The sequence below is a fragment of the Budorcas taxicolor genome, chromosome 12 (genome assembly GCF_023091745.1).
Source record: "Budorcas taxicolor isolate Tak-1 chromosome 12, Takin1.1, whole genome shotgun sequence".
Lineage (NCBI taxonomy): Eukaryota > Metazoa > Chordata > Mammalia > Artiodactyla > Bovidae > Budorcas > Budorcas taxicolor.
Genome location: NC_068921.1, coordinates 20,940,761 through 20,966,522, shown reverse-complemented (window position 1 = coordinate 20,966,522; position 25,762 = coordinate 20,940,761). Strand labels below are relative to the sequence as shown.

Genomic DNA, 25,762 nt, shown 5'->3' with positions numbered 1-25,762 from the left:
CTCATTATTAAAAAGATCTTCATCCTAGTTGCCTGTTTGTCACAACTGACAGACTGGTTCTAAAATTTATATGGAGGTATATAGGTCCTAGAGTAGCTGAAAAGATTTTGCGAAAGAATAAAGCTGAAAAACTTGCACTGTCTAATTTTAAAAGTTACTATAAAGCTACAGTGATAACATATGTGTTGCTGGAAAAATATTTGGTCAGTGGGACAGAAGTAGACCTTTGTATATAGAGTTAATTTTTAACAAAGATGGCCAGAATAATTTAGTTGGTAAGAAGACAGTCTTTTCAACAAATAGGGTGGGAACAGTTAGCTATCCATCTGCAAAACAATGAACTTGATCCTTATATTAGTTAATGTGATCATAGTTAGAAATGTAAGAACTGAAACTATAAACTTCTACAGGAAAAATATCTATAAGATGTTGGATCTTGGGTCAATGAAGAGTTCTAAAATACAACACGAAAAGCACATACACAAAACTTCATAAACTGAACTTTAGTAAAATTATAATTTTTGTCTTCAGAAGAAACTTTGAAGTTTCTCCCAGACAAGCTACAGCCTAGGAGAAAAGCATATGTTGAATGAAGAACTTATATCAAAATATATAAAGAAATCCTGCTGCTGCTGCTAAGTCACTTCAGTCCTGTCCGAGTCTGTCCGACCCCAGAGACGGCAGCCCACCAGGCTCCCCCGTCCCTGGGATTCTCCAGGCAAGAACACTAAGACTCGGTTATAAAAAGATAAGCATCCAAAAAAAAACACACAAAATATTTGAATAGACACCTTACCAGGTAGGATATACAGACCTGAACAAGCACACGAAAAGATGTTCAACATTATTAGTCAAGTGGGGAAATGCAAATTAAAACCACAGTGAGATACCACTTTATGCCCACTACTGAACTGAGAATGGCTAAAATTTAAGACTGAAAAATATGAAATGTTGGTAAGGTTATAGAACAGCTGGAACTCTTACACATTGTTGATGAAAATTATCAAGTTAATCTGCGGTTTCTTAGGAAAGGTAAATGTTGCTATATACCAACAGTTCTACCTGTAGGTATCTACTGAGATAAATGAAAATATGTGTGTATAAAGGGCTTGTATGCAAATATTCATAGCAGCATTAGTAATTGCCCCAAACTGAAAACAGTCCAAGTGTTCATCAACTGGTGAATGAATAAGGATATAGTATATCCATGTAAAAAGGAAAAGACAGTAAAAAGGAATAAACTACCAATACATGAACAACATGGATGAATCTCAAAAACATGCTTGTGGAAAGATGCCAGATAGAAAAGATTACATATTGCAGGATTCCATTTATGAAATGGGATGTAGAGAGACAGAAAGCAGATTAGTGGTTGCGGGGATAGGAATTGCGAGTGACTGCAAGTGGGCACATGGACCCTTGTGAAGTGATGGGGATGTTCTAAAACTGATGCTAGTGATGGTTTCACAACTGTACATTTACTAGCACTCAAACTGTTTATGTAAAATGGGTTGTTTTATGGTATGTAAATTACACATCAAAGCTTTTATTTACTTCTGTTAGCCAGAATACATAATGAAATCTTGGACAGATGTGAATTTGAGATAATTTGGTTGAGCTTCACTTCACTATCTTTTGGTTATTACAACAGTACATTACGATGGTATCATATCTCTTTATTCTATTTTTCTAAGCTAATGAATTGACTTGTATATCTTATTTTCAAAGCTATGCTGCAGGCTAGAGATTGTAGTCTCTTAATTCTGTTTCAAAATACATTTTGTCTTTGAATCTTTTTAAAACAGGATTTGAAGCCACAGACGTTTAGAAATGCATATGACATACCAAGACGGAATCTTTTGGATCACTTAACAAGAATGAGATCTAATCTTTTGAAGAGCACCCGCAGATTTCTTAAAGGACAGGATGAAGGTTAGATCATGGTTTTAATATTGGTGTTTCTTCAGTAAACTTTTCTTTATATTGAAAATACAGAGTGTTATTGTAACTTTTAAAGAGTTGACTGTAATATTACACTCTCATTGAATGAAATAGAAAGTTGAGTCATCTCTAATTCTCTACACTTCTTCCTACCCTCACTGTTGCCCCAAATTCTGTTCTCCAGAGGAAACAACCTTTGGTAATAGCTTAGTTTCCTTATGGCTTTCTTCATACATTCACATACACAGGCACACACAAAATCATTTTCTTGTGATCTACTAGTATCTGATAGTTTAACTTGGAATGGCCAATATATGTCATATTCTAGTATTTCCTTAACTATACCTTTGGCACCTACAAATCAAGTCAGATGAGAGCTTAACCCTTTGCCAACTCTGATATAAACATTTCAACTATAGTTTTATATGAAAAGGATCATCTCTGTGATACCTCTTTTCTGTAAATTATGCTTTAACTAAATTCTGCTTTGGAGTAGAATAGAAGAGACATTTTCATAGAAGGGTTACACATACTGTTTATTCTATATACCAAAACTAACTGCAATATTTTTGCTTTGTTTAGAAGATAAAATTGATTATTTAAAATTTCATTAAAAAGCACTCAAGATTTTGTCACAATATTTATAATGGCAACAAACTAATTTAGAATATATGGTAAGGAAAAGTTGCCTAGAATAGACCAGGTTGCATTCATACATAAGAACACATTATTTGTTAACTAAATGGAAGGTAATTTTAGCGAAGTTAACTTTTATTATTGCTTTGTTCTGTTTGAAAAGATCAAGTGCACAGTGTTCCTATAGCACAAATGGGGAATTACCAGGAATACCTCAAGCAAGTACCTTCTCCATTAAGAGAACTTGATCCTGATCAGCCTCGGAGGTTGCATACATTTGGCAACCCCTTTAAGCTGGATAAAAAGGTAAATTTGAAGTGTTCCATTATATAATTTTTTTTTGTGGGAGGCACAGTAGATTTAACAGTTTTAATTTAACTAAAGTAAGCTGAAACTATTTTCTTGGTAGAATACAATGTCGTTAAAATGTACTTTAATGGGAATTGGAGTTTGTCGTACAACTGAAAACCATATGTAAAGTCAGGAAATTCTTCGTTGTTACAGGGTATGATGATAGATGAGGCAGATGAACTTGTGGCTGGGCCTCAAAATAAACATAAACGACCTGGAGAACCAAGTATGCAAGGTATCCCTAAGAGACGGCGCTGCATGTCTCCACTGCTGAGGGGCCGGCAGCAGAGCCCAGTTGTGAACAACCACATCGGGGGGAAAGGACCACCGGCACCTATGACCCAAGCACAGCCAGACCTCATTAAACCCCTTCCTCTTCATAAAAGTAAGGGTTTTTCTTTAAACAGTATTTGCTGCTTTTAGTTTGGTTCTTCATGGGAGAGAGTTTTCTGATATAGAAAAAGTGGATAAAGTTCCAAGAGTGTCTAGAGAAGATATTTGTTTATTCCAAATTATCATGTAATCATTTTTATGTCTTTTTAATGAACATTTCATATATTCATTCATTATGCTTAATGGCTATCATGATTTGAAATATCATTTGCAAATGTTTAGCGTTTAGAAATGACAGTTTTTAAAGGGGCATTATCAATACCCACAGAAAGATGGTTTTCAATTTGTTTAATTCGGCAACTAATTATTAAATGATATGCTTAATTTAGACAGGGTTAGGCATTGAGATGTAGCTATAAACAGGTAATAGTGATCTCTGCCTTCATTTATAATGAGGAAAGAAAGTCATCACACATTTCCTTAGAAGTGTGATGAATATTACAAAAAGGGAAGTCAAGTATACTTGTTGTGGAAGTATTTGGCAAGAGGATTTAACTTAGTCTGTGGGGTCAAGGACGGAGGAGCCTGGTAGGCTGCAGTCCATGAGGTCGCTAGGAGTCGTACATGACTGAGCGACTTCACTTTCGCTCAGTAAAAATTACTCCACACAGTAATGTCTGCCTGGTTTTCATGAAATGCCAATCAGATCAGATCACTACCTCTTTCAGTGGATTTTCACTGTCCTTAGAATAAAGTCTAGAATTTTTTACAGTGGCTTCCAAGACCCTCTGTGATCTAGACTCTGCATGTTTATCTTTTGGTTCTCACCTTACCTCATTCCCAGCAGCCCGCAACTATACCAGAATGCTTCAGTTCCCTTAACGCCCTGCTCCTCGCAGTATGTTTCTGAGTATACTCTTCCTGTAGGAGTACTATTACTGTAACATAGTAAATGCACAGCTTCAGTTTACTAATTTCTATTTCATCCATCAAGTGTTGGCTTAAACAGAACCTCCTCAGTAAACTGCCTTGTCCCCACTGCTGCTGCTACTGCTGTTAAGTCGCTTCAGTCGTGTCCAACTGTATGCAACCCCAGAGATGGCAGCCCACCAGGCTCCCCCGTCCCTGGGATTCTCCAAGCAAGAACACTGGAGTGGGTTGTCATTTCCTTCTCCAATGCATGAAAGTGAAAAGTTGGTTCAGTCGCTAAGTCATGTGGAATATTATTGGGGAAGAATGAGAATGGAGTAATTAATTATAGGTGGTGATCATTCATGGGTAAGAACATCTTAACTGGAGAGAAGCCAAATATGATCTCTCTTGATGGGATTCCACAGTACTACATTTGAAGTATCTGCCACCCAAAATACTGAATGAACATCAATCTGATCGAGCCTCTGTAGCTACAGAGAAATAATTAGCAAAATCCAGATTGTGGTAAATTACAGGACAGAGAATCTGGTGTGGATATATTTTTCCAGGAAAAGAAAACAGAAAAAAGAGAGGTACAGAAGGATTTTATAGATGAAAAGAGGAAGAGTTTTCACAAGAGTGCATGGAGAAATGCTCTTGAAGTGGCTTTGGAAAGAAAAGGGACTAGTGACTCCACCTCCTTATTTTAAGTCCATGGAGAGAGTTTGAGAGCAAAGGCTTTCTTTGCAGGAGAGTTGGATTTCAATTAAAACGGGAGTTGCTGTTGAGATTATTCATTGAAGTTTGCAAATCATGGAGTAAGATTTAGGATGGAGAAAGGGAGTCAGAAGTTCAGAGAATTTTTGTGCGAGGGAGTTTAAATTTTGAATAGTAAGGCAATGAATTCAGCTGGTTCCTGGTGGTTTGGTGAGCAATCAGGGAACTGAGAATTCAGCTGCTTTCTCTGGGGAGCAAATACAATAATCTGATATTAAGTGGCAAGCTTGCAAGCCTTTTAAGTCTAGTCTAGTGAGCTGAAGTAGAACCAGCTACTCTTCATTGCTCAAGTAGTGAAGACCAAGTGGATGGTTATAAGGAAAGGCGCTCTGGAGGTTTGGGGCCATGTTGCTGCAGAATACTGATTAGGTTAAACTTCCTGTGTTCCCTTTTGCCTGTAAATAGTAACTGTATAAGGCAGAGGTAAGTTGGAATGAACTAGTACTCTCAATAAAAGGATAACCGTGATAATCTTGATCATATATGTGTCCCTAAAGTAGTGAAAACCACTTATTCAATAAAATTGCCATAGAAAAAAGCGGAAAACTAAAAGTTTTTTTAAACTGACTTTTATTTTTTCCCCCCAGGCAAAAATTGTACAGATTTTGTAAATACTGTGAATGTTTCACATTGAAATATACAGTATATATGGCAAAGCTTAAGAACCATATCACATTGTTAATTTCCAAGAGTCAAGGAGATCAGTTGTGATTTGCTACAATATTGTTTCTTGGACGTTTTCTTTACTGTGTGCTTTGAAATTGGCTCTCATCTTTCTTTTTTCCTTATTTTTAGTTTCTGAAGCCACTAATGATTCGACAATGGATGATGTGGTTGAAAACCATGTTGCAGACCAACTGTCATCAGATACTACACCAAATGCTATGGAAGCTGAATTTTCAGGATCTTCTCCAGCCAACTTACTGGAACGACCAACCAATCATACAGAGGCTCTTGGTCACGACCACTTAGGAACTAATGACCTCACTGTTGGTGGATTTTTAGAAAATCACGAGGAGCCCAGAGATAAAGAACAGTGTCCTGAAGAGAATATACCAGCATCTTCACTCAACAAAGGAAAGAAATTGATGCATTGCCGAAGCCATGAAGAGGTCAACACTGAACTAAAAGCACAAATAATGAAAGAGATCCGAAAGCCAGGAAGAAGTATGTATAATGAGAGACAGACAGCAGATTCGATTTTTGTATATGCTTTAAGAAAAAAGTCAAATTAACTAAAGCATAGATCTGATTTTAGAACAGTCTTAAGAACAACATATCAGCTATATAAGATCCCATTCTTTATTCAGCCAACACTTAGCGAGTATCTGCTATATCCAAAGTACTGTGTTAGGTGTGGTAAATAAGAAGGGATGAGAGTAGAATAGGGGAACACAAAGATAAAAATTAAACATGGTTCCTCCCATGACAGGAACTGATAGTCTTGAACATTCTACCAACCAGCAACTGGAATTTTAAGGTAACAGAAAAAACCCCCAAAGATGAAATGAATATTAAATGACTTATATTTGTAAAGTTCTTGGCACAGTACCTACCCACCATCTTAACTTTTGAGATTTAAACTGTAGTAGTGACAGGGATGTGTTTAGGCCGAAAAATGAAAATAATGAAGCTGTCTGTTACATGAGTAGAGAAGAACTTTGTGAGATAAAGTTTCAATATTCTTACTGATATTCATTCAGAAGATTTGGACAGATCACCTGCTATGATGGTGCCCATGGGTGGTCCAGAAGTGGGTAAGACTCAGTACTGGTCATTTTAGGAGCTTATAGTCCTTGACAGAGGACTATTAAGTTTTATGTGAAAACTTGAAATTGAGACAGCACTCTTTTTTTTTTCCTCTATTTTATCCACCCCCTATGTTAGCTGTAACTTAGAGTTTGTTATAAGGTTGGATTTTTGTAAAGGCCACTTCTTATTTTTCAGTGGCACTACCACTGTTTACTCGTTCTTCTAAGCTATATGTTTTGATACATACATGAGAACTTCTACCAAGAAAAGGCAGTGTTTGACAAGTTATTTTATCTTTGTTGATATCTGATAAAATATATGTATTATAAAATCTCTAATGAATGGTGAAATTTTTAGGTAAACTATTTTTGGTTTTGTCTTAATCTTGATGTGTAGTAAACTGTAATAGAAAAATATTGAATAAGTGTGCAAAGTAACACCACTTTTCTTTTTGCTTCTCTTATTTTAAGAATATGAAAGAATCTTCACTTTACTAAAGCATGTGCAAGGCAGTTTACAAACAAGACTAATATTTTTACAAAATGTCATTAAAGAAGCATCAAGGTAAGTAATCTGTTTACATTATGGTATGATGAAATGAGTCCCCAGTTTCTATAGTTGGTATTTTAACAGTATCTACTTTATACTTGTGTTGTTATGCGTGTATATGACACACCAATGTGTAAATAAGTAATTCTCTCTTGTTTTTGGTTTATTGAAAGTTAAGGTCACTTAAAAAATAGCCACACACAAATTCTTTAGAAATTGTGAACCCTTTCTCTCTACACATTACAGGTATTGGCATAATTCTCATTTATCCTACTCTGTGGCTTTTTGATGTCTTTATATTTTACAGTCTTTCATTTTTCTCTGTATATTTGAACTACAGTTAATATTAGTGATTAAAAGTAACGTTGAAAGGCAATATTTGAATGCAGGAGTTCATTTGTACGTGGGAAAACATGTAATTAAGGGACAAGAGCTGGACAAATGAGCCTTATTCTGATTGCTTCAGTAGCCCAAGATTATGTACTTTAGTACAAGGAATGTGGATCAAGATTATAAACGGTGACCACAAAGTGCAGTTAACTGGAAAGCATAGTTGTATGAGTTTAGCGAGTAAAAAAGTGTTTTTTAAATTTCTCCTTTAAGACTTTTTAGAATTCTAGTATTTTAAGAAAACTTACGGTTTATCTCATCTGACCTTCCAAGATACCCACCCTTTAATTATACTCCCCACCGATATCTGCCATGCTTCATGTAAAGGTTTTTATTTTTTTAAGATGAAGCCATTAATCCTTTTTTTTTCCTCCATGAATGGCTAGAGCATGGGCTACTTTCAAGTTTCAAGATAAGGCCATAACTTTTCGTATTACTTATTTTGAATATTTAACTTGTTTTGCTCTTTATATAACATGCTATCAACTCAAACTTCATAGATTTAGCTGTATTCCTGGTACCTAAATTCTACTTCTGTTACCTTTAAGAGTATTGTATAATATTATGGTGGTTAGTTGTTATTAGTTTACAAGTAGAGAGGAAGTAGGCATCTATTGGGCCATATTTTTGGAGAGTCTAAAAAGCATGTGCATACTTCTGTACATAGAGAACTATATACTTCTGTACAAAAGCAATTTTAGTCTGCTATATTTATTACTGAAAAAATTTTAAAATTTTCACTTGAACTTTTAACTGTTTGCTATATCCTATAGTGCTAATGTCTGATTGTCCTTAACTCTTTGCTGGTTTTCAAATTGTAATAGTAGAACATCACAGTTTAAATGTGAATGCCCAAATTTCATTTCTTCCTTTTTATGGGGGATTATGTTAATATTTTATTCATACTCCTTTCAACATTGCACTTTCATAGAGCATAAGAACCTACTGGAGTCATTTCTTTGGGAACCCAGATTGCTGAAATGTTTATAACCCTTGTATTTATTAGGTTCCACCCCACCCCGCCCCGTTTTTCTTTTTTATTGTGGAAGAAATAACTTCTTATCCATTGTACCTAGGCCTGGATTGTTTGTTTTAGAAACAAACTATAATACTGTACTGATAAAAATAATTTGCTAAGAGATTTTGTATATCATAAAGCTGTTGATTTTTCATTTTCATTTCACTTTAAAAAATCTTCTCAAGGCAATTTTTCTCTTTAAAAAAGTTATACTGATATGTAACTCTTTGTTAAAAAGAAATTGAGAGTGCTATTATACTTGTTTTTTCATACAGGTTTAAAAAAAGAATGCTAATAGAACAACTGGAGAACTTCTTGGATGAAATTCATCGAAGAGCCAATCAGATCAACCATATTAATAGCAATTAAAAGAAAAGAGAATGTGGCCACTTATTTCACTACCTTCTCCAAATACAAAGTAAATACAAGACTGTTGTGATCTTGCATTCATTTTTTGACATGCATTGTTGGCTTTTTGAAATACTAAGAGCAAGTCTACAGATCCTTTTTCCATCATTTTACAGTGACCTTTTCTTCATTTTGGTTTATTTTTGTAATGTGAAAAGTATCACTCTAAAAAAAAACATTTTTATTTAACAAACTAAAAATATTCCTCCAAATCTCTTGCTTGTCATTGACTCTTGCGTGTCAATTTCCCTCAGGTTCTATTTTCTTAAACCAACCTTCAAAATTGTCACCTCTGTTAAGGTTGAACTTTGCCAAAAAAATAAAAAAGAAGTTACTTTGTAATTTTTGGGGAAAAAAAGCACATACATTAAAACTAGGCAATGTTTTGTATATACAGTTATTTTGGATATATTATTGTAAGTTGTACAAATGTATTTTGAAGAATATTTAAGAAAAGCACTTTTGTTATTCCATCAATAAATGCTCTATTTTACTCTTGTGTGGTTTAGGAAATAATCACATTTAAAGTAATCATTTAAAACCATCTTAAGATAATGGAATTTTAAAGGCATTGCTTTTTAGCATTGGAAAAATACACCACTTGAAAGTTCACATTTGTTAAACCTAACTGTAATGACATGTTACATAATCTGCATTGTCTTTTTACTCTATGTTCTTAGATTTGGTTGGCCACTCCGACACACTCCATTTCTGCCTAGACAATGGAAACGTATCTGCCGATAGGCAGACTCTTTAAAGCTGTTTCAAAAGCAGACACCTTTGAACTCTGTTGGTTTCCTTACTTCCTTTCCTTCAACCCCTCCCTTTTCCTTTCTCACCAGGACTGTGGTGAAGCTGTCAGGGAGTTGTAAATTTGGGGGACACCACATACTCTGAAATGTGTAGCATTTAGCAGCTTGATGCCATGCTTGCAGAAGTCCCACAATAGACTGAGGGTTCCACGGATCTCTTTGTTCTCCTTTGCTGTTACACTTAAACTGTCCATTTCCTGGAAACACATTTTAAATGACTTTGTCCATTCTGCATTCTCCCTGAGTTGTCCAGGATAAGGAAAAGTCAGCGCTATTCACTGTCCACCCTCAGTTCACTGTGGCCTCACATGTCCTTACTGAGGACTGTGGGCCTGTGGCCTGACTCACTCACCATTCATAGGTCACTGCTGTGCCTTGTAGTGCTTCGGGGATAACGAGTAGAAAAGAAGGCTAAAATACATTTAGATTAAGAGAGGGTAAAATAAATTTATAAGATTATGGTAAAATGGAAGTATTTTTAGGTTCATAATATTTGCAAAACACATACCTGTATCTTTGTACACTTCAGCAGAACATTTTTTAAATTTCAGGGGTATAGGAAAATGAAATTGTAATTTTTGAAGAAAAGCATAGATAAAAGTGGAGAACATGCTTGAGCTCTGTTAATTCAGTGTAGGGGATTCAAAACTCTCCCAATACTGAAGACAAATGCTGCCAAGAAAAAAACACAATGTAGTGTTACATAGAATTTTCTTATCAGTTCTGTAAACATTTTTTTTAACCTCTTAGAAAATACCTCTAAGCAGGAGATCACTTAGTAAATGGAATTGTTAAGGTATTAATAGTTAGCTGCTGTCACATGGCTAAATTCAACATGAGATACATAAATTCCAGAATATATTGTCTGGTTTTAAATTATATACGTTTAGATTCTGAGATTAACAGAAGAGCTTTACAAGTCATTCAGATAAAAGTTAATATTTAATGAGAATATTTAGTAAAGTGACTAAATATTCTGTCTGTTCCAATATTTGCCCACTTTTCCTTATCAGAATGTTCTTACTTGGATTTCACAGGTTGCTCATGAGGTGATCCTTTAGACCCTTGATCTTTAGTATATTTTAGGGTATGAACCCTAGGAGGAGTTGGGAAGAAGCAGTTTTGTTTTGTCTCCTCTTGTCCTTAATCTCTCTGCCACCATACTCTACACTCTTACCCCAAAATATAGTCATAAGCTTTGAAACCCATAAAAATTCAAACTTAATATTCCATTTCTTACAGGGCTTTTTAAATTTATTTGTTTTTACAGATTAAGAAACTGGGCATGTTAAATTACTGAACTACTACAGCAAAGGGGAAGGGGGAGTACATGGAGGGGAATATCATGTCTTTTAGGTCCTTTAGATCACTGGGTGGTTGACTGTAGGCCGGACAAGTGATGTTCTCCAACAGTTTAATCTTGAGGTGAAGATCATTTTTGGTGATGTTCTTACATGTGTCCCATTTGACAACTGATTGAGTCATGATTTGCCCTTATCGGTAAGCTTCGTCAGTTTGGTGTACTGAAGGCTGAGGCTCATTTCTGTCCTTTCATTACCCTGTCACCAGAAGAGTAGCCACTCGGCCTTGTGTGATGTGAGCAGGTACCTCCCAGGGAGAGAGGCAGAGAAATTCATAGGGACTACTGCAGATCATGGAACTGGTGTTGGATTATATTTTCATTCTGTTTACTAAGGCAGTTATGAAAACTCTTTATCACAGAAACAGTGATGTATCCTTTACTAGTTAGTTCAAAGATTTTATATCATTTTATGCAGTTGAATTCCAGAAGAGAAACTGTTCTCTCTTAACTGTCGTCAACCTTTATTGGCTATGAGCTTTTGACAGTGACCCTTCTGTTCAGGTTTAGTTCAGTCTCTTGTTTCCTGAGGGAGTGGAACCTGTCGTCCTTCATCTTAACTGTTTTTGACCCGTATCCTTCCTGAGAGAGGGCTCTCTGTTACCTGTTCCGAGTGATAAGCGATATTTTCATCTGATCAAATTGAGGTTGGGATGATCATGGTGAAATACTACAAGGATATATTCTGTTGATGGACTTTCTCTCCCCCAATAATCCCTTAATAGATAATTCCCTAGTGAATGATTATCTTCATCCTTTTTGTCACAAGTGTCTTTGCTTTCTAGCACAAATTACAGCAGTATGCAAATGATTCTCAGATAAAATGATGTTGACAGTATTTCCTTAACGATTTGTGTAAAACCTATGCATAATTTTCATTATTCTAACTTGATTTTTTTTCTCTCCATAAATAAAAATAATGCCTGATGTTTAGTTAAAGTAGATCCACTTTTGCTTGATTTTGTTAGTCCTGGTCCATCCTATTTATTTTTAACACATTGTTTAGACTTGCCAACAACTCTTTACTGAGAATCTCTCTTTTTTCCCCAGGCTGATAAGTAATTGCCAGAGAGGGTGGGGCAACATTAAGAGGAATTATTTGAATATTTTGTTCACTGTTGTTGAGACTTAAAAGGACTTCTGCTTGTCCTTCTGATGTGCTGAGGCTCTGCCTGTACCATACCATCTTTGGATGAAGATGAGGTTGTATGGTAGGACAAGGCCTAGGGCAAATATTTGGTTTCTGTGTAATTTCAACAAGCTTGAGAAAGATCAACAGAAAAGCTATAGAAACGCAGGTGCATTCCCTAGGATACTAGGGGTGCTGAGAGTACCAGGGGACAATTTGGACACTCGTGGCCTGAATGAACTCTCTCATCCTACAAGGCCAAGAAAGTTCAGCAACAATGGGGAAAAAAGATATATCATTTATTTTACTTTCATGATTTTTTTTAAGTCCTCCCCAGAAGTAGAAACTTAAATTTTTAAAGACCTACATCAATCATAAATGAGCTGAAAGTAACAGAAGGCAGAAAAGCCACAAGAGGGTATTAGTCTCCTCAGTAGTTATGAAATACTCCCCTTTCTCAGGATGCATGACATAGCAACTGGGGAGCTTTGGAAGCACTACAGAAACCAGCTAAAAGGAATGCTTGTTTTAGGTGGGGGTGGACAAATGAGCCTTTGTCGCTAGAGAGGTGCTGATAAATATTTACATGAATCCTATCAAAAAACACTAATACCTGTGGTCGGTTCTCTCAGGAAAAAGATGAACGGCCGATCCGCTTTAAAAATAGGAATCCGAGACCTTTTCAGTAACAACAGAGCTGCAGGAAAGATAAAGAGTAGAATCCCATTGTATTTTCTCTTCATTTGAGGAAAGTCACTATTATAATTGGATACAAAGTCACTTGATTTTTGAAGGAATAAAAGCATCCTAATGAAACAGCATTGTTTTAGTGTTATGATGGGGTGCAAATGGGAAAATTAAACAGAAAGGACAGTGCTTAGCCAACACTGTCCTATTCTCAGAATAGTTCATGGGATAAATTCCTGAAGGTAATTTTCAGAATGAGTATTCCTTATTTATGGGCTCATGGTGCAGATCCTTTTCAAAATTGCTCTTTTTCTCATCATTTTCAAAAACTTGATTCTGTTAATTTTTTTTTTTTTTTTAATGCTCTTACCACATCTGGACATGGGGTTTTAGTGGGAAGGCTTAGAAGTGTGAAGGCACTGGATGAGTCTAACAAAGGGGGAGATGCAGGCCAGCAGCATTCCTGAGCATTGCTGACACTCAGTCCTCTTAGGCACACACCTGTGGCTGCAGATGCCTTAGTGCCTTCCTCTGAAACCTCGATCTTGGCTTTGTGGATCGCTTCAGAAACATAAAAGCCATCTTGGCCTAAGCAGAGGAAACAGAAATGGGATTATTTGCATTTTGTTAAAAGATGTGAGTACATTTTTAAAGAACAGACTTAGTTATAGTCTTGCATGCTGCTGACTGTGGAAATAGGAAGAGATTTGGGAAATTTTAAGGTGCAGTATTTTATGCAACTTTCAAAGCCTCAAATTTGGTTAAGTAATTAAGTGTTAGTTGCTCAGTCGTGTCCAACTCAATTGCGGTCCCATGGACTGTAGCTCGCCAGGATTCTCTGTCCATAGAATTCTCCAGGCAAGAATACTGGAGTGGGTTGCCATTCCCTTCTCCAGGGGATCTCCCCAACCTACGGACTGAACCTGGGTCTCCTACACTGCAGACAGATACTTGACTGACTGAGCCCCATCTAATAAATAATCCCATTCAATATTCAGGGCTGTGTCCCCATTTTTTCAAGTTAATTTTCAAGCCCAATGTCTAGTAACTGTTGAAATCTTTAGTATTTCTAAAATTCTGGTGTGTAAGAATTGCCAGAGTATGTGTTAAAATGCAAATTCCAGAGCCCAGGAATCTGCACATTCAGCAAGCTTCTGAGATGACTTCCCTTGAATGCCGCCTTGGGCTGCATTTTAAGAGCCACTTTTAAATGACAGTCAGAGGTTTGTACTATGGGCTTTAAAAGGCAATGTATTAAAAATATCTCATGCCGCATGACTGCATTCTGTATACTGAGCATATCAGTTATGCAATTACCTTGCCTCATGGGCTAGAATCTGCAAAGAAAACGAGAGGTGAGAACTATCACGGTTGTCAACAATTTCAAAGGCATTACAAGCTTAGCAAACGAATTTGAGTGGTAATGTTAGAGAAATGGACAGGTTTTTATAATTTAGCCATCCATCATGTTTAAACAGTTTGCTTGGTACTTGATGACACAAAGAATGAAAGTAAGAATTTTGAGAAGGAGAAGAAACTAGAAATCCACATGCTTGACCAGAGGTCCTGTTGGGCAGATACAGGTGTTCTGACAGCAGGTACCGTGCCCATTTCCACTCCACCCTTCCACACGGATGCCACCACCTTGCAAAAGTGTGTTCTAGTCAATTCTAGCGTGTCCTGGAAAGGCAGCGGTGTCAGGAGTCTTGAGGGACATGCTATATTCTGAGGGGGCTTCTCTTAGACTAAATTATTTTTGATTTCTCATACATAATAACGAGGGGATGGTGAATGAATGTTGTGAGAGAGTAAGACCAGCAGAGTACAGGATGTGTGTCGTTTCATCTGTCTTTTAAATAAGGGAATTGTGAGTTGGCTGCTGTAAGGAACAGATCTTTCTCAGTGCCAGTGAAGGGGACCAGACAAGGGCCAGAGGGAGAGAGAAATCAGTGGAACAGTCACTTGGCATCACTCATCCTAACACTAATGCAGAATCGGATTGGTTTCAGCAGCTGGTCTTTTTCAGTAGCATTTTTTAGAAAATCTATGATCTATAGCCTGTCTTGCTAACTCATTGAACAAACTGAAATGCGGGACCCAAATTAGAACTGTGTGTACAAGGAATGGTTAATGGTCATGAGAAGGTTTTACTAATCTGTGACTTCATTACTGTCTAGAATGGTATCCAGATACTTAATGAAATGAGCAGAGGTTCTCTATCAGCTAGAATATAGTTGAATACATTTGTGTTAGAGTCCGGGTGCCCTGGCACAATGTGAGAAATGGTGCCAACTGGTTGGTATGAATGAGTTTTTCAGCAGATGACTTGGCTATTTCACTTTCTTGAAACTGCAACTGAGGAGGTTTTTTCTCCATCCTATTACAGGAGTGGCCCAAGAAGTGACATTTACATGTTTGCACAGACGTAGGCTTAGACCCATAGCCTGGCATGCCTCGGCATCCTCATCTCCTATACATTTTATCTCTGGTAAGAGTTAACATTTCAGAAGACCAGCATTTGTCATCAAAACAAGGATTCAGGAGTCATCTGTGGGTTATGTTTTTCTTCTTGCTTGATCTTGTATTGCAGATCCCAATTTGCTTACTTCTGTTCAGTGGCTCTGTGTTATGTAACTAATGAACTCAGCCTAGAGGATCCTCCTGGCTTTGGGCTGATTCTCTCTTGCAGTGTTGGCAACTATCTAATGCCATTGAGGGCCATTCAACCTGTTTCCCCAAAATTTGTTCCCAAGGTTGTTTACAGGTGCTATTCTGTATAAAGGGTTCCACGAGTAATAACATGGGAAATGCAAATTGAATAGGCTTGTGCTTTTGTTTTTAACAGTAGACTTCTTACAGTTGCTCATTTGTTAATGTTCATGGTGTTCATAGCTCTACAGGAGCGTGGTTATATGTAGTGTTTAACCATGGAATGACTCACACGATCTGTCCCCAAATTTACCAGGTTAGCATTCTACAGAACCTACTTTGGGAAGCTAGCCGCCTTCCCCTCAATAAACCCTTCCACTCCTATATTACATTTCAATATCCAAAGCAAATGAATAAACTCTTCTTCCATAACATCTTCTGTGTTTCCATCTGAACCTTCATTTTTAGATTGTGAGCTCTCAGAAAACAGAAGCTGTATTACTCATTCTAAGTATTTGTTACCTCGCTCAACTAGCAGAATAGTGCTTGGTACACATGGGTGTGTAGTAAATGTTGGACGAATGACTGAATACTGGGGGCTTGCTCTGCACACTACATTTGTTTCATTTCCCCCATAAAAACAGCTGCTTAATATCCTTTAATCTGTTTTTCACTCGTAAGGAAATGGTTGGTGTCTGTGGACTCGGGCGCAGCACAGGAATCCTTGGCAAGTGTCATCCGAATGACTCAGAGCCCCCTTCCCCTTTGTTAGTGGAGCCCATGGTGCTTTGTATGTGGTTGGCCATACTCTCAGAAGGTTAAGGATTTTCATAATGTGACACTATAAACATAAGATTTGCAAAATGTAAACCAATAATCTGACATTCCATCGTCAGCTTCTCAAAAAGTCGGACAAACATTATCGTTGGGCTGTGTCTTTTGTCTCCCCAGATATTATTACCTAATATTGGCAATATTAATGCTTTGAAAAAGTTATTGCCAGAATCTGCTTCTATTTATCTTTCTCCTCTTCTTGTCACTTAGTTGTAGATGGAGAATGTATCTCACATAGCACCCAGCCCAGAATATACAGTGCTGGAAAGAACTCGAAATGGCCTCTGCAAGTAGGTGGTTAGTTCCTCTCTCCATCCTCCTCTAGCCCACTCCTCACATCTTGCTTTCTTGCCACTCTCCCAGCCAGCTTTGTTAAGGTGTAATTGACATGTATAATGTAAGTTTCAGGTGATATATGATGGTTTTATGTATGTGTATATTGCAAATAAGATAATATAACTTTATATCTGTACCCTTTGACCACCTTCAGTCATTCTCCCCACCCTGGCCACCACCATTGTGTACTCTGATTCTATGAGGTTAGCTTCTTTTTAGATTATACTTATTTTTAGGTTATATGTAGTATATGTGAGATCATACAGTAGCTGTCTTTCTCTGACTTAATTCACTTATCATAATGCACTCAGGGTTTTTCTATAATGTTGCAAATGGCAGGATTTTCTTCTTTTTATGGCCAAATAATATTCCACTGTATATGTTGACACTTAACTTTTCTCCATGACTGTTATAAACAATAGAACATGAGGATGCAGATATCTCTGTAACACAATGATTTCAATTCCTTTGGATATATACCTAGATATGGAATTGCTGGATTATACAGAAGTTCTATTTTACTTTTTTGAGGAAACATGATACCGTTTTCCATAGTGGCCACACCAGTTTACTTTCCTACCAACAGTGCACAAGGGATCCCTTTTATCCACATCCTTACCAACACTTGCTGTTTCTTTCTTTCTTTTTCTTTTTGGCTATGGCGTACGGCTTGCAGGATCTTAGTTCCCTCACCAGGAGTCTAACCTGCGCCCTCAGCAGTGAGAGTGGAGGCCTCACCACTGAACCACCAGGGAATTCCGAACTCTTGCTATTTCTTATCGTTTTGATAACAGCCATTTTCAGAGTTTCTTTTGAGAAATCCACTGGTGGTCTTATGGGGGTTCCTTGCATGTAACTAATTTCTTCTCTCTTGTGTGCATGCTTAGTCGCTCAGTCGTGTCCAACTCTTTGCAGCCCCATGGACTGCAGCCTGTCAGGCTCCTCTGTCCATGGGTATTCTCCAGGCAAGAGTACTGGAGTGGGTTGCCATTTCCTTCTCCAGGGCATCTTCCTAAGCCAGGGACTGAACCTGGGTCTCCTGCATTACAGGCGAATTCTTTACCATCTGAGCCATCAGGGAAGTCCTCCTCTCTTGCTGCTTTCCAAATTCTTTGTCTTTGACTTTAGACTAATTATAACATGTTTCAGGGTAGCCCTGTTCAAGTTCAACCTATTTGGGGTCATGGCCCTCAAAAATCTGGATGCCCATTTTGCTCTCCAATTTTAGAAAGTTTTCAGCCAGTATTTCTTTAAATAGACTTTCTATCCCTCTCTCTTCTCTTTCTGGGATTCCCACAGTGTATATATTGTTCCTTCCCATAGTGTATATATTGCTGGCTTTGAAGACAGCCAACTACCGTAGGCTTTCTTCACTCTTTGTACTTTTGCTCCTCTTACTAGATAATTTCAAATGTAGTTCACTGGGGTTTTTGTTTTTTCCTTTGCTTGATCAATTCTGCTGTTGAGGCTCTAATCTTCAGTGCAGTCACTGTATTAAGCTTTAGGATTTCTGTTTTGGTTTTTTGATAGTTTCTGTTTCTTTCTTGAACTTACTGATTTGTGCACTGTTTTCTCAATTTTGTCTGTCTGTGCATTCTTGTAGTTTACTGAACTTCTTCAAGAGGATTACTCAGAATTCTTTGTTAGACAGTTCATAGATCTCCATTTCTCTACGAGAATTGAGTGAGTGGGTATTAGTTGCTCATTCATGTCTGACTCTTTGTGATCCCATGGACTATATATAGCCTGCCAGGCTCCTCTGTCCATGGGATTCTCCAGGCAAGCATACTGGAGTTAGTTACTGCAGTTTTATTTGTTTCTTTGGGTTCTATCATGTTTTTCTAATCCTTAATGCTCCTTCATTCCTTGCATAAACATCTTATGTATTTAAAGTAAGCAGTCTGCTCTCCCAGACTTTATAGATTTGCTGTTGCAGGAAAAAGACCTTCACCAGTCAGCTCCTAGCAGCTATGGATGGGTGAGGCCTTCTATCAGGGTTTCTCTTTGAACAAGGTTACTGCATATGCTCGGAGGTTGCAGGGGTTGCTGCTGGCTCGGTTCTTTGGTTGGGTGGGACTGCTGGCTGGACTGTGCGTTCAAGTGGAGCCACTGGGTGGGCTTCCTCTTCAGGTGGAGCTTCTGGCTATGTTTCATGGTTGGGTTGAGCTGCTAGTTCTGTAATCACCTCTGGTTGAATGAGGTTGCAGGCTGTGTTCCCTGGCAGGATGGTACCACTGACGATACCATGATTGGGCAGTTGTGGGCTGGGCTCTGCAACCATTCCTGGTCAGATGGGGAATCAGAGTGTTTCCCAACTGGATGGTGCTATTGGCTGGGCTCTGTGTCAGGTGGGGCCACAGGCTGGGCTTCAGCTTGGTGAGGCCATGGGTTGAGCTCCAAGGTTGTCCACAGTCCCTGATCAGGCTTCCTGGTTATGTGGTGTCAGGGACTGTGCTCAATAGTTGGGCAGGGTGTCTGACTTAGCTCTTTGCCCAAGCAGGGCTGTAGGACAGGCTTCTTGGCAATCTGGGTTCCCTGGCCAGGCTTCCTGCATGAGTGGGACATGAGACTATGCTTGGCGGTTAGGTTGGGCTGTGAACTTGCTTTCCTGCCTTGGTGAGTTGGGAGTATGGCGGCCCTTTCACCAGAGACCCAAATCCCAGAAGTGCCAACTGAGCCCTCTGGCCAGATGGGGCCACTGGCTTGGCTCTGCCCATAGGCATTGCTCCTGGCTGGGGATTTTGCTCAGGTGCACTGCAGTATGCTCTTTTTAGGTGTAGGTGCTGAACGCTGTAGGCCTTGCCCCCCTTCTCCATCTCTCTGATCCGTGAGGCAGGACCTGAGCGGGTCTGCCAGGATGTGTCCTGAAACACTCAATGAGCTGGATGAGCCAGATGTCCACCTTGGGCCTCTGTCCTCTCCCTGGAGAAACCATGGACCAGGGGGCACTCTCGGTGCAGTGCTGCGTCAGCCTGGAGCGGGTGGTGATGCGGTCAGAAAGGAGCCATTCCTCTTACTTTCTTTTTATGCCTTTTTAAAAGAGTATAACTTTATTTACTTTTGGCCGCACTGGGTCTTCATTGCTGCACGGGCTTTTTTCTAGTTACAGCACGTGGGGGCTACTCTCTAGCTGCGGTGTGCGGGCGTCTCATGTGGATCATGGGCTGTGGGGCACGTGGACCTCAGTAGCCACAGTGCGGGGACTCAGCAGTTGCGGTGCTCGGGCACCAGAACACAGGCTCAGTAGCTGTGGTGCACGTGGGCTTAGCCACTCTGTGGCGTGTGGGATCCTCCTAGCCCGGGGATCGAATCCACGTCTCCTACACGGGCAGGTGCATTCTGAAGCCCTGAGCCACCAGGGAAGCCATTTCTTCTTACTTGCTAATGTGGTCCTTCTCAGTCTCTATGTTTCAGAGGGGTGCTTCAGCCTCACCCCCAGGTGAGGGCATTTCTACAATGTTGACGTATGTATGGAGACTTGCTAGTTGGTCTTCTTGGGAAAGAGACTGAAGTCCAGAATAACCTATGTTGCTATCCTGATGACCTGCTGCAGCTCTGCCCAATCACTGGTATGGCATAAGTTAACTTCAGCTCACAACCAAACAACTCTGGCTGGTTTGTTCATTCACGTCATAGAAACAGGGAGCTTGTATGTCTTCCCGAGCAGAGGTTGGAAACCAGTCACAAAAGTTAAGAATAAGACAGTTTCTTCAAAGTTTCAAGTTTGTGCACAAGGACTATTTCTTAGATTACAAGCTTGGGTTGGTATCAAAGCCTGCTGATCCTACAGGAAGTGGGTCTGCTCAGAAAGTGGCTCTCTAGCTGGTGTCTTTAGTGTTTAAGTGAAACTGGCATTATTCTTAAAAGCTTCATGACATGTAGTGCCAGGGTGGTCTAGGGAGAAAAACAGCCTAGGCCCAGCTGGGCATTCTTCATGCAGCAAAAATAGGATCTGAGGCCATGAAAGAAGAAATGAGTGACTTTTACATGGAGAAGGGGAACTTGATTGTGGGCTTTGGTACCAAATAGAAAGAAAAAACCAAATGTTGCCAGCGGTTGTTGAGTGTCCATCAGTAGTACGAAACTATTTGCAGCCCCTTATTAATTGTAGGATGGGAGACCACCGTTTTCTGATCGCTTACTCTCTGTCAAGCTCTCTGCTGATGCTTTGCTATATGATAATTTCATCTCTGCAAATAAGATGTGAGGTGGGTGGTGGCTACCCCATTTTAGGCATGACACAACTATTGTTAGATTCAGTGGCCGTGTCTTCAGAATTAAGTCAGCAGTCTACTTAGGCCCAGAAGTAACTAGTCTGTTGATCATATTTAAAGAAAGACATTGGAAAGCAATGTTTTAGACGGCTAACTCTATCTGTAAAAAGCAAGATATTAAATATTTTAGCCATTATAGAGCATATGGCATCTGTTGCAAAGTCTCAGTTCTGCCATTATAGCAGGAAAGCAGCCATGGGTGAGTTTAAATGAATGGGAGTGGCTGTGTTTCAATAAAACTTTATTTATAAAAACAGGTGGTAGGCCCTCATTTGGTGTTCCTTGTGTTAGAGGAATAAAACTTTATGGGAGAAGATTGTAAGGTGGATATATTTTATCTGAAGGAAATAGGCATGCAAGCTTCCCACTTGCTGTGTGGTAACTGCTTGATACTTGTTTAACAAGCCAGATCCATAAGCCTATATTTCTGCTGATTGGAGCAAAAATAAGTAGACTTTAATTGCATTGTAAAACAAGAGGTTAGGTATTTTGAAAGGTTCTTTTTAAACTCAGCTGTTTGTTAGATCTTGTCAAAGGAGCTCTGAGCCTCAGAGGTCTTTACTGATAGGAGAACTGCATCATGAGTTGAGCTCAGTTCTTTTTGAGGACACAGGGTTGACTGCCTTTGAGGATGTATTTCTGAGAATGATGAAGGAACAATCAGTGAGTCACAGTGACTACTGGAATGTAGCGGTGTGGAAGAGAAGGTCAGAATGGCTCCCAAATTTTGAATTAGGCTGGTCAAAACAGGAATGCCATAGCTGAGCTCCAGAGCCACAAAAAAAGATTGTGATGGGATTGTGCAATTAAAGATAGACTGTACACAAATCCTTCATCCCTTGCTCTTTCCCTGCCTCTTAGCCTTTAGCTCTAGTCTTCTTTTCCTGGCAGTGCCAGATTACGTTTGTGTCACCAGGGAAAATTTCTGGTAAAGTCATTCACTGAGTCAACAGTATTTACTGGCTCCCCACTCTGTGCCAAGCATTGTTGGGGGGCACTGGGCCCACACTTGACTATTGCTTTGCTTACTACCTCTTTGCATGTTTAGGCAATGAGTTCAGAGCTGGTAGATTATAAATAACCTAGAATAGAGAGCCTTCCTCGTGTGTTTTCTGATAAGTAACTTTGCCATGGAGTCTAACTGGTCACATCTAATACCCAAGCCGAGACTGTTGTGGACTAAACTCCCTTTTTATTTTTTTTTCTGCGATGGCTTAAGAAAGAAATCTGAGCAAGGCTTTAGAAAACATATCTGAGCTATGAGGTTCTAGCATTCCAAACAGAGGTTTCATCAGCTCCTCGGGCAAGGAAAGCATCAAGGCCAAGGCAATGCCTGCTCCAGGGTCATCTTCGTACAGATAATTCATTACTATCCCGAGCAGCAACGAACCCAAGTCTTTAGAGTTGGCAGTAGTTTCGCCAGTGGTCTCCCGGGAGGATTCTGAAACATTAGGTTCTGGCCTTCCCCTCTCTTTTAACATTAGATGTCAGTTCTGTCAGACCACAGGTGAATACAGAGCCCGTAGATTAGCAGGAGCTTGTCTACTATAAGCCACGAAATCTAATACAGACTCTGGGAGGGAAAACATTTTAAGGCCAGGTTATGGATAATTTGTGGAAGTAATTTGAAGAAAGGAAGTTGGATGGATGAGGGTAAGTTCATTAGAAGAAGACAGAGAGGTCCAGGGAGGGAGGGAGGGAGGGGGCAGAGATAGAAATGAAGAGTGATGCTGGGAGGTCAGAATGATGGGCTCTGTTGTACCATTATCTCTGGTATCGCCTATCATGACGGGCAGAGGGAGGGGAGCTGTATTGTGACCTCTAATCACTGACTTCACTCTGAAGGTGTGGTGCTTAGAGGCCATCTCAAGAAACACCCCCACCCCCACAAAGTCCAACCCAAATCTGTCATCTGAAGCAGCATGTTCTTATATACAGTAAAGCACTTTCTTTGTTCTTTTAAGCCACATCAACTCTGGCTATTTACCTCTAAGGGCTTCGTAGGTGTGAACCCCTTCATCAGTGCATGATTACTGATTAAAAATAGCACCTGCCCCCCCCCCCACCACACACACAATGCCAGTATGTTTGGAAAAAGAAATGTTGTTACCTGAAATTCCTTTCAAGTTAGCTCTGAATGGATCAAAAAGATCGATGACTCCCCAGGAATATAAAATGTTTTTCAAGTCGAAATGATTTTGGATCCTGAACCTAAAACAACAAAAGATATACACTTTCACTCAAGAGTCTCATTCAGTGGACTTTGATATTCATCACATGCCAACCCAAGCCCCTCCCTTCAAAGTCGGGGGGCTCCAGGCCCACTTCCAGCTTCATCTGTCACTGTTCCTGCCCACACCCCGCCCCCCTGGCTAATCGACCCCACAGCGCCTTCTCCCACCTCTGGGCCTTTGCTTCTGCCGCTCTTTCCAGGTCTGCCTTGAATTCGAATTGTACTGTCCTCTCCTCTAAGCTCAGCTCAGCGACCACCCCTTCTCTTGCCCAGCTGTTCTGCGACCTTCGGTTCTTATAAGCCCTATTAAGCACTTGGTTCCACTCTTTTGATGTATAGAATGGTCTGTTTCCTATTAGTGTTATTTATGATACTGGAAACTATTTGAGCAGAGAGGCTCATTATGTCTTCATAATAATTAATATTTAATGAGTGCTTACCATGTGTAGGAAGTGGCAACCCACTCCAGTAGTCCTGCCTGGAGAATCCCATGAACAGAGGACCCTGGTGGGCTGCGGTCCATGGGGTCTCAAAGAGTCGGACGCGACTCAGCACTCATGCGTGCTCACCATGTGCCAGGCACTACGACTATTTTATGTGGATGATCTCATCTCTTCATCACGTAACCGTGTTATTATTCTTGTTTTACAGATGGAACACTGAGGCTTGAAGAGTTTAACGAGCTTGCCCAAGAGGACGTCCTGAGTCTGCGACAGAGCATGCCTGGACAAGGCTGATGGAGCGCAGAGCCTGTGCTCTCGGTGTCTACACTCTGCCACCTGCCATCTGCCTCCTGGCTGGCATCTCACACACAGTAGGTGCGGAAAACAAGTTGCTGACTAACTGCCAACTAATAGTGTCTCGTTGAACATTTTTCTATTTGATACAACATATTTTCACGTTTGCTGTGTGAGCATGGGTCTTCAGTTTTCCCAGTTAAGTCCCGAGAGCAGGAAAAACCAGCCCACCAACTTTATCATGTTTCTCCAAGGGCAAGGAATTTAAAACTTTACCATTGGAGGAGGCTTTAAAAGGTTGAATGATGTGATTTTCCTTTGAGAACAAAAAACTTCCAAATTGGAATTTAGATGATCTTTTCTATAAACCATGCAGAGCTTATCGGAGAATAAAAATACTGTACCAGACTGTTAAATATCCAAGTTCTTCACTGCCATATAAGACAATGTGCCCAATATTTTAAACAAAGGTATCAGATTTTCTCATAAATGTGTGTTCTGAATCTTAGCCATAGTTTCCAAAAAAAGGCACCACCTTTCTCTAAGTATGCTGATATTTCACAAAAATTAAAAAAAAAATTTGGGGGGGTGGGGGGGCTACACCTCTCAGCATGTGGAATCTTAGTTCCTTGACCAGGGGTTGAACCCACACCCCTTGCACTGACAGTGTAGAGTCTTAACCCCTGGACCACTAGAGAAGTTCCTCAAAAAAAAAAATTTTAGACCACCTTCTCTGAAATTTTCTTAAATCCTTAAACCTCACTTTTCTGAGAACTCTCAGTGCTGAAACATAATGGTTAAGAACATGAACTTGGGAACCTAGTGCCTAGGCTTGAATGCTGGCTCAGCCTCTGACTAGCTGAGGGAACCTGGGCAAGTTACTTTGCCTTGGTTTCTTTACTTAGGAAATGGGCCTAATACTAGTTCTTAGTTTTGTGAATAGTAAGTGCAATAATCCTGGTAAAGTGCTCAGAATAATGTCCAGTACAGCTCATGTACTTCATTGTCACCACTGTGGTTTTTGTTTCTCGTTAATATTGAGAAAGAGCTAAGGTATGTTTGAAGCCAAGTATGGTGGTTTGAATGCTCAAACTACCGCACAATTGTAGTCATCTCACACGCTAGTAAAGTAATGCTCAAAATTCTCCAAGCCAGGCTTCAGCAATATGTGAACCGTGAACTTCCTGATGTTCAAGCTGGTTTTAGAAAAGGCAGAGGAACCAGAGATCAAATTGCCAACATCCACTGGATCATCGAAAAAGCAAGAGCGTTCCAGAAAAGCATCTATTTCTGCTTTATTGACTATGCCAAAGCCTCTGACTGTGTGGATCACAATAAACTGTGGAAAATTCTGAAAGAGATGGGAATACCAGACCACCTGACCTGCCTCTTGAGAAACCTATATGCAGGTCAAGAAGCAACAGTTAGAACTGGACATGGAACAACAGACTGGTTCCAAATAGGAAAAGGAGTACGTCAAGGCTGTATATTGTCACCCTGCTTATTTAACTTATATGCAGAGTACATCATGAGAAATGCTGGGCTGGAAGAAGCACAAGCTGGAATCAAGATTGCTGGGAGAAATATCAATAACCTCAGATATGCAGATGATACCACCCTTATGGCAGAAAGTGAAGAGGAACT

At 39.5% G+C, this 25,762-nt stretch overlaps 2 protein-coding genes across 3 annotated transcripts in view; one reads left to right on the top strand and one right to left on the bottom strand.

Moving 5' to 3' along the window:
- The window catches only part of INTS6 (integrator complex subunit 6), a 104,684-nt gene that overhangs the window by 76,012 nt on the left and 2,910 nt on the right, over positions 1–25,762 (top strand). Inside the window, exons 13-19 of one of the 2 annotated variants that reach the window (XR_008200318.1) lie at positions 1,806–1,932; positions 2,741–2,883; positions 3,082–3,313; positions 5,746–6,117; positions 7,173–7,266; positions 8,935–9,077; positions 24,033–24,199. Coding sequence is in view for 1 of the 2 variants with exons in the window: in XM_052649885.1 (XP_052505845.1) it covers positions 1,806–1,932; positions 2,741–2,883; positions 3,082–3,313; positions 5,746–6,117; positions 7,173–7,266; positions 8,935–9,028 (1,062 nt within the window). In the remaining variant the exon portion in view is untranslated. Of the gene's footprint in view, positions 1–1,805; positions 1,933–2,740; positions 2,884–3,081; positions 3,314–5,745; positions 6,118–7,172; positions 7,267–8,934; positions 9,520–24,032; positions 24,200–25,762 lie in introns of those variants that run through there. The other variant, XM_052649885.1, reaches the window with a different exon arrangement.
- SERPINE3 (serpin family E member 3) overlaps positions 10,438–25,762 on the bottom strand; it is a 30,842-nt gene continuing 15,517 nt past the window's right edge. The window contains exons 5-8 of the mRNA XM_052649886.1: positions 23,259–23,359; positions 13,557–13,643; positions 12,982–13,065; positions 10,438–10,551 (exon numbers count right to left, since the gene is read on the bottom strand). Of these exons, the coding sequence (XP_052505846.1) occupies positions 10,508–10,551; positions 12,982–13,065; positions 13,557–13,643; positions 23,259–23,359 (316 nt within the window). The 3' untranslated portion in view covers positions 10,438–10,507. The remainder of the gene's footprint in view (positions 10,552–12,981; positions 13,066–13,556; positions 13,644–23,258; positions 23,360–25,762) is intronic.